The 17,947-nt window shown below is 32.9% G+C and overlaps 1 protein-coding gene across 4 annotated transcripts in view; it reads left to right on the forward strand.

Annotated features, from left to right (window-relative positions):
- CNKSR2 (connector enhancer of kinase suppressor of Ras 2) overlaps nucleotides 1-17,947 on the forward strand; it is a 258,137-nt gene that overhangs the window by 84,230 nt on the left and 155,960 nt on the right. For all 4 annotated transcript variants that reach the window (XM_061177887.1, XM_061177888.1, XM_061177889.1 and 1 more), the window contains exon 5: nucleotides 17,889-17,930. In XM_061177887.1, the coding sequence (XP_061033870.1) occupies nucleotides 17,889-17,930 (42 nt within the window). The remainder of the gene's footprint in view (nucleotides 1-17,888; nucleotides 17,931-17,947) is intronic.

The raw sequence follows: 17,947 nt of genomic DNA on the forward strand, positions 1-17,947 counted from the left end.
TTGAATAAGCAAAGTATAGATTTAAAAAAAAATATCTAGGGCATGCATTTATTACCAGGCTTTCAAGAAATCTCATCTGAACAGTTATGATGATAGTTATGCTTTGAAATATGCTGTACTTCAAATTATTTTCACTCAACTTTAATTATTTTTATTCCCTTTGAGCAAGATGAGATGATCAATATCTAAAAATAAACTGTCACAAATAGCTTTTTTTCCCTTCTTAACACAAAGGAGTGGTACTATGAAGTAAGTGGAAAGTGCTTCTTGATATTGGCTACTTATAATTAAAGTAATGCAAACATTAGAGGAGAAAGAGAAATTTCTTTTAACAAGCTCTGTTTGGAAGAATTTATTTAATCTTACTGTATCTGTTTTTCTTATTTCCAGATGTGATGGGTTAAGACAGTTATAGTTGAAGTCTTTTAAAGAGATTCTTCCCCCCAACACCTCTTCCCCACATAAGATTGACTATAATAACACATTTGAGAAAAAAGGGAAACTGGTTTTAAAATCTTAAATGGGAAGAATTCTCACAAAGAACTGAAGCTTCAGATATTTAGAGCACTGTCAGCACCTGAAACAGAAAAATGAGACAGGTACCCACGCACTTCTTGTCAGCATTGAAATAATTGCCATGATGCCTACCCTAATGAGTATCAGCTTAACCTAAAATTATTCTACTGCACCATTTAAAATTTTTTCCAGTTCAAACACAAAAAATGATTAATTAGATTGTCACTAGTTAAGAAATGGGTGCAAAAGTATCGGTTTGCAAGGTGAAACTTTGGTGGAACTTAGAATACTTGGGGCAGGGGACAGAGGGTGGGGACAGTGAGTATTGGGAGACTTGAGGCTTAGCCCTGTTGTTTCATGAGCATTTCACCTTGGACAAACCATCTATAAACAGAAATAATTCTATCTATTATTGTGAGACTCAAATTGGATGTATTAAAAATGGTTCACAAATGTGAAGTGAAAAACAAAAGTAAAGTAATATTAATTATAAAATGGATGAGAAAAAGACTTGATACAAAGAACTAGAATAACAAGTTTGTTTTAAATAATAAATGTACACAGATTTTTTTCTCCATTTGGTGTTAGTTTTCTTCAGCTGCATATACAGTGAAGGAGATACTGAGAGAAAAATTTCAACATGTGAAACATTTTAAATCAGATTTTGAACTGTTAAATGCAAAGTGAAAACTTCCTTTTTTGTTTATTTAAAATTTTTTAAAATTTAATTTGTAAGTAAACTTTTTATTTTGAGATAGTTGTAGATTCACATGCAATTGTAAAATGAAGACTTCCTTTTAAAATTCAAGTTCTGCTGATATACTCTTACCTGAAATGGTCCCTTCTAAATTATATATTATAAAATGTTCTTGTGTTTTCTCATGGGCTTGCTCATTTTTCATCCTTTTAAGACTCATTTTTCCATGCCCTTGAATATCACTGATTTTCTGGATAGTGTTCGAAACATGCTTCTTTCCCTTACCATTCCCAGCTGAAAGTTAGAAAAAAAAAAAGATCAATAGTCTTTCACCTAAGATGGTTATAAATAATTTTTGAGAAGAAGAAATACAAGGAAGAGAGAAATTTTAGAAACCTTTCTAAAAACATCGATCTATTTTAAATATGTGATTTTTACCTACTGCATGGTCAACAATTTCCTTTCCCACCCTCTAAAATTTGAAGAATAGCATGTACTGTTCAAAAAATCTTAACTGAGAGAATCTTTACTGAGAACTGGAAGTTTTTTTAGATGTTGAAAGAGAGCTTTTATGGTCCTAGCTTGTATTCGTTCCGTTGATGTTGTATGCCATCTGTGTAAAGGTTTGTATGTAGCACACTCTATACTCCTCTAATTATTTTCTATATTTTTTTAAATTATAATAGCAGTGTAATATGCTTTATAGAAAAATTTAGAGTAATGAAAAGAAAAAAAACATTGCTTGTAATCTTTCCACCCAAAGAAAACGCCTGTTATCATTTCGCTTGTTTTACTTGCCATTTTGCCTGTTTTCATCTACATACACATATATATTTTCAAAATGGTCTTTTTCATTTAGTATTGTGCCATAATTTTTTTTTTAATTTTACTGCATAGTTATTAGGTCTTTTGTCCTTTAAAAAAGTTTATAAAATAATAATACTCGTTAATTTAAAGAATACAGAAAACCATAAAGAAGAATAGTTACTGTCATCCCAACTTAAGCACCAGAAACAACTGTGCCACTGCTTTCGTCTTTCCTATAATAAATGTCTTTATTTAAGTTGTTATTCTGACTTTCTGACAGTTCATTTGTTTGATTTTTCTTTTCCATATTTACCTGTCTGATGTATTTTGTTTCTTGCTAACTCTTTGTTCAAGAAAATGGAAAAAATAGTCTTCAAAGGTCAATAGTGGAAATGTTTCTTTTTGATGGACATCTTCCTCTAAATTATGTGTGTGTGTGCTTTCTAATCACTTTTGTTACCTTTACACGGTTTTAAATACATATCAGTAAAAGTAAACTATTTATGAGTTATTCTTTAAATATACATTTTTAAATAAAAATGTAAGTGAACATATTGAGTATATAACCCTTTTTAAAAAATATTCCTGCTTGAATTTAATCTAACCTGTTTTATCTTAATTGGGTTGTTATTTACTCAAGGTAAATACCCAAGAGAAAATAAGAGCTTTTTTAGGACTTAATTGAACTGGTATTTGTGGTTTAAATTGTTAGGGCATGTATTTATAAATAGTAAAAAATTAAAATAAAAGATTACAGAATTTTGTAAAAATAGCCTTAGAAATGATTTTTTAATGTTTTATTAAGGATTTAAGCAAGAAAATTTGGCCTATGAGTTTATTGACAATAGCTATCATATTTTACTTTATTATGTTTTATCTATATGAATATTACCTCCTTTACCTTCCTAGTTGACACTTTATATTATTTACTCTTACATTTTATGGCAAAATAGGTTAGTGGGCTTTGACATAAAGTAGATCTGAATTCATTATGGCTCTGCTTTTTACAAACTGTATGAACTTGGACAGATTACTTCATATCTCTGATAACTCTGTCTTTATTTGTAAAGTGGATCACCAACCACCTTGTTGGATTATTGTAGGTGAATTTATGTGAATATTGGAAATTGATCTAGTTCATGATCTGGCATTTTAGTGGGAGCTTAATAAATGGCAATTTTAGTTACCTTGTATAGCAAAAGATCTTTGGAAACTCTAAACTCAGTTAGTTTGTTGTTTCACACAAAATTTAAAGGAGTGATTCTCTGCTTACTTTTGGTACTGAGTGGCAATGAAGAAAGACCTGTTTCTACAATGAGTGATTTTTTTAAAAGAATTTTGGTTTAATTTCGGTTGTTTTTTAGAATTTAAGGCAAATTGGTAACTATGTATGCTTCATATTCTGGATGATATTTTGAAATGTCCATGTTCAAATGGAATACAGAAATTAATTTTGGTTACTTGTGAATTTGCCATCCCTATCCACATATTCAAGCAACCTAGAGTTGAAAATGGAAAACTCAAAACTTGTAAAGGTAAAAGGCTAGTGTATAATAAATAGTCAGTCATACAGAATGTGTGTTGTAAAAGGGATATTAAGATTCAAGTAGTAGTAAAATACATGTAAAGTTCTAAAATGGGGATATAAATTATACTGGGGTAGGCAGGCTATATTCTGTGGTTCATGTAATAAGTATTAAACCATATGAAAGCTCAGCCAAGATAGTCTATTATTCATGTCAAACACAGCTTTAAATATTATTTTTGCTATATTTTCAGGGTTAGTGTTTAAGCCTTCCTGAATCAGACATTCTAGGTGACCTGAAAAATGGACTTGGGCTCTTGGGATTTGAAACTGGTACATTTCAGACCAAAAACGAGGACAAACTTTATATGTAATTTTTAAACAATACGAATTACATTACTTAGCATACCTGTTGAAGGCAATATGAAAGATACTGTTTTTTTATTTTATATTTAAGCAATATATTTTAGATCAATACTCAGTCCTTTAAGTTTTCTTCAGTTGTTTCAGTTGATGATGAAGAAGCAAAGCCATTATCTTTTTAAACTTTTCTTTATAATCCTAACGTAATGAATCAGGCGTTAGATATAGAACTATTAGGCATAGTACCCAGATAGCTTGAGGACTTTTTTTCTGAAGACAAATATAAAACTAAAAACATATAGAATTTGCAAAGCCGAGATTATGCTGTGTATATATGCCTGTATCCCTTTGAAGGCCTAGAATATAGCATTATAATCAGAATAGATATAAATACACAAACAGAGAGAAAGAGAAATCCTCATTCTTGATGTTAAAAAAAAAACATGATTATTGGTAGCTGCAAATTTTCTGAAAGCTCAGACTGAAAGGTAAAGAAGAGTGATGAAATTATTACATGATAATAAGACTTTAGGAAAGCATCTTTCTGACACTTTTTTTGTGAAAAAAAAACTTTAAAACTTACTATATATTATATGAAAATGAAATAGGCCGTTTTTATAGGTTTATTCTTTTACAAACCTAGACTATATTGCATGTTATCTGAGCATCTTACCAAAACACTTTTAAAGATGTAGATAGTATCACCATTAATAATAACAGAAGAACTAGATGTGTGGTGTAGTATACTAATCAAATTCTTTTAGATAGCAAATGACAGGATACTGTTTCCCAGACATCTGTTTTCTCACTATTACATTTCTAAATTTATGTAATATTATATATATACACGAAAGAATGCATGTCATATATATGTTATGAAGCATAAGAATAATCAGATACTCATAAATTGGCCATTTAATTTAATAACTAGAACATTACCAACATTGTCTTAGTTATAACTGTGCTCCTCCCCATCTCATTACCCTGCCTCTTCTCAGGGTGTTTCTTTTTTTTTTTTTTTTCGTAAAATAGTTGCATACATTTTCTAAACATCTCATTTAGTTATGCTTGTCTTTGAGCTTTATAAAAATAGTATCACTCTGCATATTACTTTTTTCACTTGATGTATTTCTGAACTCATTCATGTTTTGTTTAGTCACTGTAGTTCATTCACTTTCACTTCATATAATACTTAATTGTTGTGTATATACTCCAATGTGTATCCATTCTCCTGACCGTGAATATTTGGATATATACTTACATTTAATTATGTATGTAGGAGGGTAATTGCTGGCTTATACAGTATACACATGCTCATCTTTACAAATGTACCACATCCTGTTCTCCAAGTTTTATTGCTTATTTATGTAATGTACTTTCATTGTCTTCCTACCTTCTGAATTACTATATTTTGTCTTATTATGCAGTTCACCTTTTGAGAGGCTTTTAAAATTTTCTCACAAAGACTCCAAGAAGATAGAACTTTTACCATTATTGCTATATTATATACAAGGAAACAGATGTAGAAAGATGGGTTAGGTGATTCTTAACCCTTGTAGGTGGTCAGTTTTTCGGAAGAGAATCCCTGATATGCTCCCATTTGTAATGTACTGTGATGATTCTTTTTAAAGAATCAAGCCAAAAGTAATACTAATCCATTTAAGAAAAGATTTGCAGTGGTGAATGCAAGTTGTCTGCCTTTTGCACCTCTGTGTCTCCAGTGCCTGGCAAATAAATGTCTGTTGAAAGAATGAAAGGATTAATTTTCCCCTTAAAATTTCACCTAAAAAAGGGTTACAGGATTTTAAATGTAGCTGCTGTAACTCATTCTGATGCTGATGAAAACCTGAGAGAGAACTAAACAGAAAATACTGTTTTTTCAGAGTTGATAAAATCCAGGTATATCATGATTATTACAGATACAAAATTAGTCCTTAAAATTTTAAGGCTGCTTTTTCCTATTTCTTCTCCTTTTAATGCTTGTAACTCCAGGGAGATGAGTTGGGAGAGACAGTGGTGATGGCACCAGTCTCCTTGTGAAACTAGTAATGAGCTAGTGAATTGGGGAGGGGAGGGGAAAGAAATTATTGTGGAGAGGATCAGAAGCTTGGAGGGGAGGGCTGGTTTTGGAGCTAAAAAAGGTTCCTATTACTGTCCAGTCTGCTTCCCACCCTCCCCAAATAAATCCATGTGTGCATTTCTGAGTATCATTTAGAATGCTTTTGTAGCTTAAAAACTCCAATTTTGATCTGATAGCAAATTTAGAAACCTGAGCCCTAAAGGAATATAGAACATGATGTTACTGGACTATGCAATGCCATAGCAGGAGTTATCAAAGTACCTAAAGGGAAAAATCAAAAGGTTTGATTAGGTAACTTTATTGGTTCTGGTTCTGCAAATATTTTATTGTGTATCTTGCTCTTATTTAAGTGCTATCTGCAAAGTTTTTAATGCCTTTTGAAATGTCTACCCTAGCACTATTCAGCAGTTATTAATACCATAACTATTAATTTCCTTTTCAGTGTCTCACTGTTTTCCACAGCCCTCCTCACGCCACTAAATATCTCACTAGGCCTCCTGTTTCCTCCCATTTAAACTGTCTGCACAAATATTCTCCTGCCCTGTCTCCCCACAAAGATTCTGAACTGCCTTTTAAAATTGAAATGTATTCGGCCCTTGGCTCTTCTGTTCATCTTTTTAACCCCTCCCTCAAACCACATCATCTGGATAAATCCTATTCCTTATGACATTTAAAAAGTATTAGCAAGAAAAAAAGGGCTATATAAAGTGTAATAGGCAGGCAATAGTATCATTACTATTTTGAGGTTGGCAAAATGCTTTTACAATATGTTATCAGGTTTGTTCCTCACAATAATCAGGTGAAGTAGGTATACCAGATGTCATCCCAATTTTGTAAATGAGTAAATGGAATTTTAGAGAGGGACAGTGACATAGTCAGTTAGTGACATGGCCAGGACTTAGATCCAGGTGCTTTGAGATGGTTTGTAATACTTCTTGCTCATTGTTTCTCAAGTTTGGCCTCATCTTAGAATCAAGTAAAGAACTCTTTATTTAAAAACACTGATATCTGGGTCCCATCCAAGACCTATTAAATTAGACTCTCTGTGGTGGGGTTGTAATCAGTATTTTTTAAATGATACCTCAGTTGATTCTAATGTGGAGCCAAAGTTGATAACCACTGTGATATAGTCACACTTTACTGGTTTAGTATGAGATGAACATGAGGTGGGAAGAAAATGTATGTGATCAGGAACAGTGTTTACCAATGGTTGGTCCATGGACCATGATTCACCCAGGGAAGCTTGCTAAACATGCATAGTCCCTGGACTTTACCACAGCACAGTATGAATGACTGAGAACTATGGATCAGGAGATTCAACTATTGATAGGTGATATCAGCCCAGAGCCCACACTTTTATAAAAGAGACTAGTTAAAGTTTTGAATTTACAACTGTAGTTATCAATTCATAGTCTATCTGTGCCATACATGCATATCCAAAAGGATTAGACTTGTTCTTTGAAACATCAAATATAAGTTATTAACAAAAATGGTCATTGTGCATTTGTAATAAGGGGAGAACCAGTGCTAGAAACTAATGTGGTGTCAACAGACAGAGGCAGGAACTAGAGTTACTAAAACTGTATAGAGAAGGAATAATAATGACATTTTTAGCATTTATTATGAATCATATTATCATACAATCATATTATGCCTTACATGGATTATATCATTGAATCATTACACAAAATCTATGACATAGATTTTCATATTTACATAAGATGAACGCAGCAAATCAAAGAAAATATAGAGCTACTAGTTATAGGCACTGATTTTCTGAGGCATTTTGCCCTGCTGCCGAAGTAGTTTTTAATAACCCAGGCCTCTTGGGTTGGGTCAGAATAACCACCAACATCAGATAGGTAATTCAGATGAAATTAGGCCCTAACACAAGTGAAATAATGGATTGAAATTGTAATTGATAGTGGCAGGTTGAAGAACTGGTCAGAATTAAGTAATTAGGACAAGTGAGCATGAATCAAACTTAAAAAACTGAGGCAAAAATTCTCTAAAATACAAGATGGGAAAAGACTAGATTTGCATGAAGGTAGCAGAATGTAATCTGAGGTTAATTGTGAATTACATTGTGTGAGGAGTGATATAGCACCTCATATTTCCTGAAATGAAGAGGTACAGTATGTAAAATTCATAGAATAGTTATTGCATTAAACTCTGCGTTGGTTAGGTCTTCATTTGCTTGAGTGTTCTATTTTTCCCTCTTTTGTTTTATGGAGGATTGTATCAGTCAAAGGAAGCTAGATGATGCTGTACTAACAACCTGAAAATGTTAGTGGCTTTTAATAATACTCATGTCCAGTGCTCATGTTCCATGTGCATCCTGGGTTGCTATAGCTGTTCTGCACATCCTCTTCACTTCAAAGCTCAGAGTAGCCTCTTCTTGAACACTGCTGGCAGAGGGAAAAGAGAGCATGGTGAACTGGTTCTTAAAGTTTCTGCATGGAAATAAGACATAGCACTTTGGCTCACATTTTGTTGAACAAAGTAAGTCATAGATCCATGGCCAACATCAGTGGCTCCAGGAAGTTTACTTTTCCCTTAAAAAAAGAAAGTATATATTTAGAAATCATAATACAAATCTGCTACAGTAATGAATCTCTAAACAATTCCAATATAGCATTATACTAGAATTTTAAGGACAACAATATTTATTTGACTATAAGGAAAGAGACAATAAAATTAGGTGCTGAAATTTTAAATATCAAGAAAACAGCTTGGTAAAGGTTGAATTTGAAGAATTTCTTCTTTTCCCTCAATGGTGTGTTTGTATGCATGTGTGTGTCTCTTGGTATTTTAAGTGTAATCTACTGGAATATGGGGTGGTAGGTTTGGTGGGAGGGGGAGACTTCTCGAATTTTTTCAAAGCATAAAATTCTGCCTTATAATCACTCAGTGTTATGACTAGGAAACACTAAATGGATACTGATTCTGTGTAATATCTATTTTGAAGGTGTACCACGTTAAGCCTAGATTTGAGCTAGTAGTATTACTCGGACAATGTAGTATTTGCTAGGATTTAAATAGCTTATCATCATCAGTGATCTATAAATATTTATTGAGTGCCCAGGTAAGTGGCACTTTTTCATATGTTGGACACAGTTACTGAAATAAATGGTTTCATTTTGTCCAAGAAAGTGCATTCTAAGTAGATAAAAAGGACAAAGATACATGAGCTTAAGGAATTCTTTAAACTAATACTTAGAATTTGTTTCACATATACTATAACTTCCATTTATTTTCTGGCAGCCAAGTGTATGATCTTGAATTGAAGAATTAATATTTAATTTATATGTTTATTTGTAATGGGGTGTGGTATTTATCTTTGCTTGAACTCTTTAGTTGAATTTGTCACATGGGAAAAATTGTCTCCCAATTTTAGACCCTATAGATTTTCTTTTCATTGTGATATATTAGATGGTCATTACAGTAAGTAACTTGAACATGTGGAAGCTAGAGAGACTTACGAAGAAATTTTAGCTTCATTGAATGAATATAAAATTCTTGATATCTTTTGCATAATGTGAATCTTCATGCTGAGAAAGGCCCAATTATTTTTGTTGAAAATATCTGCTGAGATCATGCGGATTAAAGTTTAAAACCAAACTCATGTTTAAAGTTATTTTAAAACTGTGAAACTCTATTTTTGTACAAAATAGGAGTATGAAGAGACTAAGTGTACTGTACTAGTTTGTATAGCAGTTAGTTTTGTTTTAAAAATATGGCTTTAAAAGTTTCATTTTTTTACACCTAACCTATAAAACCAGTGTTAAATATTTACTGTGGAATATGAAAATAGAGAATCAATGGAAGAAAATAATCATAACTGATAAATTCACATTTTATTTATAGAGTGTACAGAGCACCTTGAGAAATTAAAGAGACAGTGCAGTTGAATATAAGATTCCTTCTTTGAAAATATTGACAATCTAATGGGAAAGACTAAGACTAACAAATAGATTACTGATGGAAACATAAAATATGTACAGTTAGTAGTTATCTGATTGGCCATTCAAAATCATTTAGGTCTTGACTGAAGACATGCAGAATAAACAAACTTGGTTCATAATGGGGATTAGCTCATTCACTGCCCCTTCAAGTTGTCAAAACAAAGCTATTAAAGTTACAGGATCACAATCTCACTAATGAGTTTTCTAGTCAATGCTACATTGACTTGACATTTTTACCTTTTATGCCTTTTGACAGTTCAATCTTGAAAAGCCTCAGAGGTTTTTGGATTTGTTGGAGAGCCATTTAGATGCTGAAAAAAACAGACTCACTTCTGCTTGTACCCCCAAGTCTCTATATGCTAAAAGATTAGTTTCCACACCCATTCAACTGTTGGAACATTAGTCTTTCCTTGTCAAGTGGAAGGCTAGAGTGATTAGAGTCAAATGGGGTTTCATTTTAGATGACCTCCTGGGGGAGAACTGGAGCAGAATTGTGAAGAGGAATATGATCCACGATGCAGAAGAATATGGTTATGTTCACCAACAGAAAGACTAAGATGGCCTCTAAGGTCGTGCCCACCCACACATTCTCCTCCCATTCTTTGTTAATTGCACTTTTTATGTTACAACTTGTAACCTTATTTAACCTAATGAAAATCTTAGCTAATTCTTTTAAAAACTGGTCATTTTAAAATTTCAACAGATACCATCCTTCATGAACATTCTTCTCATTCCAAAATAACATCAGAAAGACTAACAAGTATGTGGTCATTGAGTCAGTCACAGTGGTGAAGGGATTGCCAAGGAGGTAGTTGTGGGGTTATTGTACTTCTGCCTTGTTTGCCAAGAACATTTATCTGAAATTAGAATTAAACTATGGCGTTTTGATAACACGTTCAGGAAGGATGTCGATGCCTGTCTATTCACCGTGGACATTCTTCTTTGCACTCGGGACACTCAGTCAGCTTTCTGTCTCTGATGAATCTTTATTTAGTTTCGACTTTTATCTTTCATCCATTGCAAATCTTTTATCACTGGCACTGCTTTCTCTGTGCCCACAAAGCTATGTGATGGGTACTTCAGATTCATTTTCATGCTCTTCCATATATTATCTTACAGAGAGAATTGGTGTCATTGTACTGTGTGGCTACTGTAGATGTCATAGTAGACTGGAATCTGCCCTTTGCTAAAGGAAAAAAAAACTGAAGGATCTGGTTAATGACTGGGAATTAAATCCCTTTATGTTTTCTTCCCATATATTGCTTTTACTGTTATTTGTTTCTTGGTAAATGGCTTCTCCAACTGTTGGATGGACTATAGTATATTTCTCTAGACCTGCACTGCTGTCTAACATGGTAACCACTAGATGCATGTGGCAATTTGGGGGGTTTTTTTGGCCGCACCTCGCGTCTTGCGGGGTCTTAGTTCCCCGACCAAGGATTGAACCTGGGCCACAGCAGTGAAAGTGCAGAGTCCTAACCACTGTACTGCCTGGGAATTCCCTGCATATAGCAGTGGAAATTAAATTTAATTAAAATTAAGTAAAATTATAAATTCAGTTCCTCATTTGCACTAGCCACATTTCAAGTGCTTAATAGCCACACGTCTAATGACTATTGAATTAGATAGCACAGACATAGAATATATTATTATAACTCTATTATCACTATAAGTTGTATTAGATATGTCTCTGTAACACCACTTTCTCCATTTACTCCTGGCCACACAACTAACTCTTCTTCCATCTGGCTCTTAAACATAAGCATTGTCTGATCTTGTCCTTAGCTATCTTCTCACTACACATATTCTTTTTTGATGAGTTCATTGTTGTTTGTTTTTCTTGTACCTTTAATTGTCTCTTTAATGTAAATATTTCCCAGATCTGGTTGTATTCTAGATCAAATTCAGCTTTTTCAGCTACTTGCTGGACAGCTTTGTATATGTCCTCTCAGCAACTTCTAATTTTATATGCCCAAAATAGAATTATTTTATTCTCCCTAAATTCTCTCCTCCTATCATCTCTACAGTGTTATTGATCCATTAGCCCTGGGGTAATGTTTAACTTTCCTCTCCCCATTATTCTCTGTATGTAATGAATCAGTCGCCCAATTCACTCATTCCTGGCTACATGTATGTCATCCACCTCTTCTCATCTCCCCTTCCACCATCATAACCTCAGTTCAAGTCCTAATTACATATCACATTTTCTATTGAAAAAGTATTCCGACTGACCTCCCTGCCTCCAGCTTTTCTCCCTTCCGAATCCATGCCTTCTTCCTCATCATTTTCGTAAAACATACGTTTGATCACATACTTCCCATACTCGCACATCTGTGAGCACTCCCTTGTAGCAGAGTAAAGAGCATACTTCTTCATCCTCCCTAGAGTTGAAATGTCTACTTGGTATGTCTAGAAAGGTACACAACTTTCCAGGTCTCTTCCATCTGAGACCTGGCACCAAAGTTACTCCTGTAACTAAAGGAAAGGAACAAGAGGAAAGGAACTATGAGAAAAGGAACAAGAGATGTCTATTTGAGTTGTTAAGCTAGACCAGAGAGTTTGAACTCCGCTCCCACCCCACCCCACCTCACCCCTGTATCCCCCCAGCACACACACACACACACAAATACACACACACACACTTATCATTCACATTGCTGTTTAACACCAACCATGGCACTAGGTAAGCTACCCTGACTTCAACCTCGCCCAAATGAAAGTCACAAGAAGTTGTCAATCGACTGAGTTAAGTCTTTGCTACCCTAATAGAATGGGTCTTCAAAATAGATTGTTATACAAAAATAAAGCTTTTATTCCCCTTAAAACAACAGAATTCCTCCAGCCTATCATTAGTAGCTCTCCACAATACGACATTATTTTCTAAGCTTTCTTTCTCACTGCACTCACCCCACATACCTTACACTCTAGCCAAATTGGTTTGCTTACTCCTGATTGTGCCTTTGTTCAGTGTGTCCACATAATTTGGAACGATCTTTCCTCATGAACCCCCAATTTCCAGATTTAAAAACTATTTAAGGCCAGCTAAAATATCATCTCCTCCAGAAGGTCATTCCAGAGTTAACAAGTAAGGATTTATCTCCTTTTTTATGGGATCTTCTGTTAGCATTTATCTTGTTTACCTTGTATTATTATTTGAATAGTTTCACCTACTTCTCTACTAAATAATGAAATAATGGCCAAGGACCAAGTTTAATTTATCTTTGATCACCCAATAGTCCCTGACAGTGAATTGCATTTAGAAGATGCCAAAAAAAAAAAAAAAAAAACCTTTTTGGTGAATGGTGTTGTGACTTGAGTGAATGAATGAATGAATAAGAGTATAACACTAACTTATTACATGAATTAATCACTGAAGCAGCATATGAAGAAATTTTGATACCTTAATAATAGAATATGTGAAATATTCATTATGCAAGTACCATTATCAAAGGATTGCATAGATGGATTATTTAAATATTACTTGTAAGCAAAGCAATATTTTTTATATTATTTGTATAAGTGTACTATAATATATGTACTAAAAAGATACAGATGAAAATTTATAGCATTTATAGTTATAAAGTTCCATGGAATAGTATATAACATTAGAGACATACACTATTTCTCTTCACTCTCTCTTTATGTATTCAATATTAATAACCTATGTACTGTTCCTGTGACTATCTATAATACACGGTTGATGAGAAATATTACTTGTACTGAGCATCCTAATCCCCAGGTGACAAAGTATTCAACATTTATGGTAAAATATAGGATGGAATTTTTTTATGTATTCTGCTCAGTATAGCAACTGGATCATTGTTTCACAGAAAGGGTAACTGATTATGATCCTGTGTAGGTGATCTTATTTTGCTAAGAAAAAAAGGGATCAAAATTGAAGAAACACTCCTCTTTTTTATGAATATTGTCATATTAGGAATTTGGGGCATTTAAATGTGCATCACGTGGTTTGTATAAGCATTATATGTAAAAAGGATAAAGAAGAAATGCAAGTGTTATTTTGCATGTACAGTAAAAGACAGCATGAGCTACTGAAGAAAATTCCTGGGAGTATATAGTGACATAGCTCTAAATCCAATTTTAAAAATCTAAATTTAATCCTAACCTAAAAATAACTAGAACGTCAGAGATGTACCTTTACATAGTATGAATAAGTTCATAAAATGGAGATTTCTCTATATGCAGTGCGATTTTATTTTTAAAACTTGGGGGTATGACCTTTTGGGAAAAGATTTGGCCCTAAGTGGTAACAAAACCCACACTTCAGGAGCAAATACTTTAAAATTACAATTTGATGGAAATAAAATAACTTACTGATAAGATGACTCCCTCAAAGTACCTAGGGCTGTTTAAATATTTAGCATGATAAAATGAACTCCAAGAAATTATAGCGTAACTAAATAGAACATAGTAATTTAGTTTCTATTCTTCTCCCTAATATAAAGCAGCAGGTTAATACGTGCTTTTTGTGTTGTTCTGCTTTATTGTTTTGTTTTTATTATGCTGTGTCTCAACCTTTGTGAAAAGCCTTTGGTTTTCAATAATGAAGAGGCATTCTGGCTGAAAGAAGGTAGCGTTACAGACGAGTAGAAGCAGCATTCAAAGTAGTAAGCTATTTAAAGAGAAATAAGTTTACTAGCAGGAAAAAAGAAAAACCAATCAATAAATTGGGGGAACGTGTAACCAAAACACAAAGCTCTGAGAAGCTGAGAACTGTTTAGAGTGAGCTAGCAGATACTGTTTTTAAATCAGTTTACTGTTTTATGGATTCTATATATTTGATCATTTTTGGTTTGATTTGGTTTGGTATTCTTCTATCACATGATATCCTGTAAAATAGAATACGTGTTTCTCAAAATATTATCTTTATCAAAATCATCTTGAGGACCCGTACTCCGGATCTACTGAATCTCTATTTCTGGGGATGGACCTGGGGATCAGCATTTTAACCCACTCCCTAAGTGATTCTCACATGTATACAGAAGTAAAATCTGAAAAATCACTGCAGTAGCTTAACTGTGTTTGGGTGTACTTTCATTGCTTTTGCAGTAATGCCTTTATTTTCTTTGCCTAAAAGACGTACTTTTTCTAAGACCCAATTAAAAGCCACCTTTCCTGATTTTTTTTAAGGCAAAGTTAAAGTTGTTTCCTCCTCTGTTTCCCCAGCCCCATGATCTGGCCTTTATTATAGTAATTATTGGTGTCCCAAAAGTCTTAGTGCATATTTAAGCTTTAATAACTTCACATATATAAATATGGTACAAACATCATTTGAATTTTAATTATTTCAATTTCTTTTACAATCATTTAGTTTTATTTCAAATGGTAAGTTTTTAATTTTAATATTTGTGTGTGACAGTTTTTTAGACCCATGGAAATACTCGGCCACCTTAGTCACCTGATGTAGCTCCCTTAGACTTTATCTTATGGGGTCATCTCAAAATTGTCAAGTATGCATCAGTACTTCATTCTTTGAATAATACTAAGGCCAGGATCACAAATGTAATCCTTTTAGTCACTGAGGAGGAGCAGCTGATGAAAGTTTTTACAAAGTTTGAAATTTGACTTGCACAATGTATAGCCCAACACAGTGGTTTTGTTGAATTTTAATAAGAAATATATTAATATTTTTAAATTTTAAATAATTGACCTTTCATATGTTGATTTGTGTAACTTCATGGCATTTATACTTCTAAAGTTATTGAAACTTAAAACTGCATGAAGACTGTAGAATTCTACATATTTTAACTTATTTGTGTGAATGCCTATCTCCTTAAACTGCACTTCTCTAAGCCATGTTTTATTCATCCTTACATCCTTAGCACAGATGATTAATATTTGCTGAATCAAGAGGAGAAGTACATCTATTATACATTATCCAGTTGGTTTAATATATTCAATATTATTAAACTGTTACTAAATATACTTAGATACATTTAGTATATTTAAAATTTAGCTTCAAACATATTAATATACTTAATATTTAGTAATATTTACTGTTTCCATCCATTACAGTTATCCTTTTAGATGCTCGAATTGCTCCATCTCTGGCCAGTGAGAATGTCTTCATGTTGGCTTCTGAGTCCTACTGACACAATCCTCGTAGTCTTTAATAGCTTCTTTCTATCTTGTGTCACAATATAATCCATGCTCCTCTTGTACAGTTCCTATCCCAGATCTGGTATTAGCCATTTTCCAAGAAGGCTTGGGAAATGGTATTTGAAGACCACCAATTGTGGGGAGTTCATTTATTACTAAATTGGTCATTGTTTCTACGCTTTTTCAGTGGACAGAACTAAGAGAAGCATACATACATACATACATACATAATACATCAAGAGACTCTAAGGTTTTTACCTAACTTCTTATATATGTATCTGCTTTCTCCCATGCTAAAGTTACTTACCAATGTCACCAAGAGTGATAGAATGATACTGTCATATAATTGTTCAATTGCTTCATCCTATAAAACACACACAACAGTTTCAACAAAACAGTAACAGAATAACAACACTACTACCAACAATATGGTTACTGAAAATAGTATAAGATTTTGGTTAACAGTTCTTTTTCTTATATCATACTAGGGATGTACAAGTAGAGTATATTTTAAAGAGACTTGAAATAGTTACTCTGTGTGATTATTCTATCACTAGCAGAATATTCATTTAGATCATATTTACTTTTTTCCTTGAGAAGAATCCCTTTGAAGTTTGAACATTTAATCATATCCTCTGATTCTAGGAAGGTAGGTAATTAATGAAACTTGCATCCATTACAGCTGAAGCTAGCTGTAGAGGCAGCATGGGGAAACTGGGCAACTTCCCAGCTTTTCCCAAATCGTCTCTTCCCAGTGTAATTGTGTTTGAAGTTAATTCTGTAAAATTGGACTCTTCCAAATTCAGATGTAAGTACAAATGCACTTTCCAAATATAAATGTTTTATCTACACCTTGGCTCCTCTGTACACATAATTCATAGTTAATTATTAAAAGTTGACTTTATATGAGTATATAGACACAGATATAATGGTGTTTGTAACAAACTTCTCCTTTGGCACAGAATGGCAAGGCCCAATCCTTAAGTATTTCTATTAGTTTGTGAAATGAATTAGCCCAAATTTAACTTTAAAAATTTTGGCCCGATAAGAATATGTACTTCTTCTGACAAGGTATTGTGGTGAAGTGACATTACCAAAAGCTATGTTGAGTAAGATTCCTTTTTGTCAAAATTAAATTCAGGGGAAAAAATGACGTGGATTCTCATTCCTCGAAATATGCAGTATTGTGGAATATGGATATTTTTTTCAAAGTTAGACAGCCAAATAATAATTTGTTAACTTTATATTTTAACATAAAACTAATTAGTTTAAAATTTTTAAATGATACAGAGCAACAATAATTCATAGTTAAAATGTATTTATCATTTACTGTATGCCAGATAGTGCTAAGCCATTTATTTCATTTCCTCATTTGATTCTCACACATCCTTATTGGTTTACTTATAATATCATGCCCATTTTATAAATTCCTTGAGTAAACTGAACCATAGAAACACGAAGTTTCTAAGCAAAGATCATTTTGCTATATTACTGCTTATTGTAAGTCTAGCAATTGCAGATAAAAAAACAAATCAGTATTTGAAATGTTGGAAATATTTCAACAAAATACATTTATCACATGTAGAAGTTTAGACAGGAAATGATTATAGTAATTTTTCCAATATTTGTTTTTATATCTATTCAATGTATATTGTCCTTTATTATGTATGTTTAAAATTAGTAAAATTAGAAAACACAGTTAAGCAAAAATTAAAATATCCCTGTAACTGACCATCAGAGCTAACCAATGTGAATATATTAGTTAAAAGGAATGCTTGATTTTTTAAAATTAATGTGTATGTTTCTTTTTTTTAGGATTGTACTGTATATGAAACAGAGAATAAAATTCTTCATGTGGTAAGTATACTTGGATT

This window comes from Eubalaena glacialis, chromosome X (genome assembly GCF_028564815.1).
Source record: "Eubalaena glacialis isolate mEubGla1 chromosome X, mEubGla1.1.hap2.+ XY, whole genome shotgun sequence".
Taxonomy (NCBI): Eukaryota; Metazoa; Chordata; class Mammalia; order Artiodactyla; family Balaenidae; genus Eubalaena; species Eubalaena glacialis.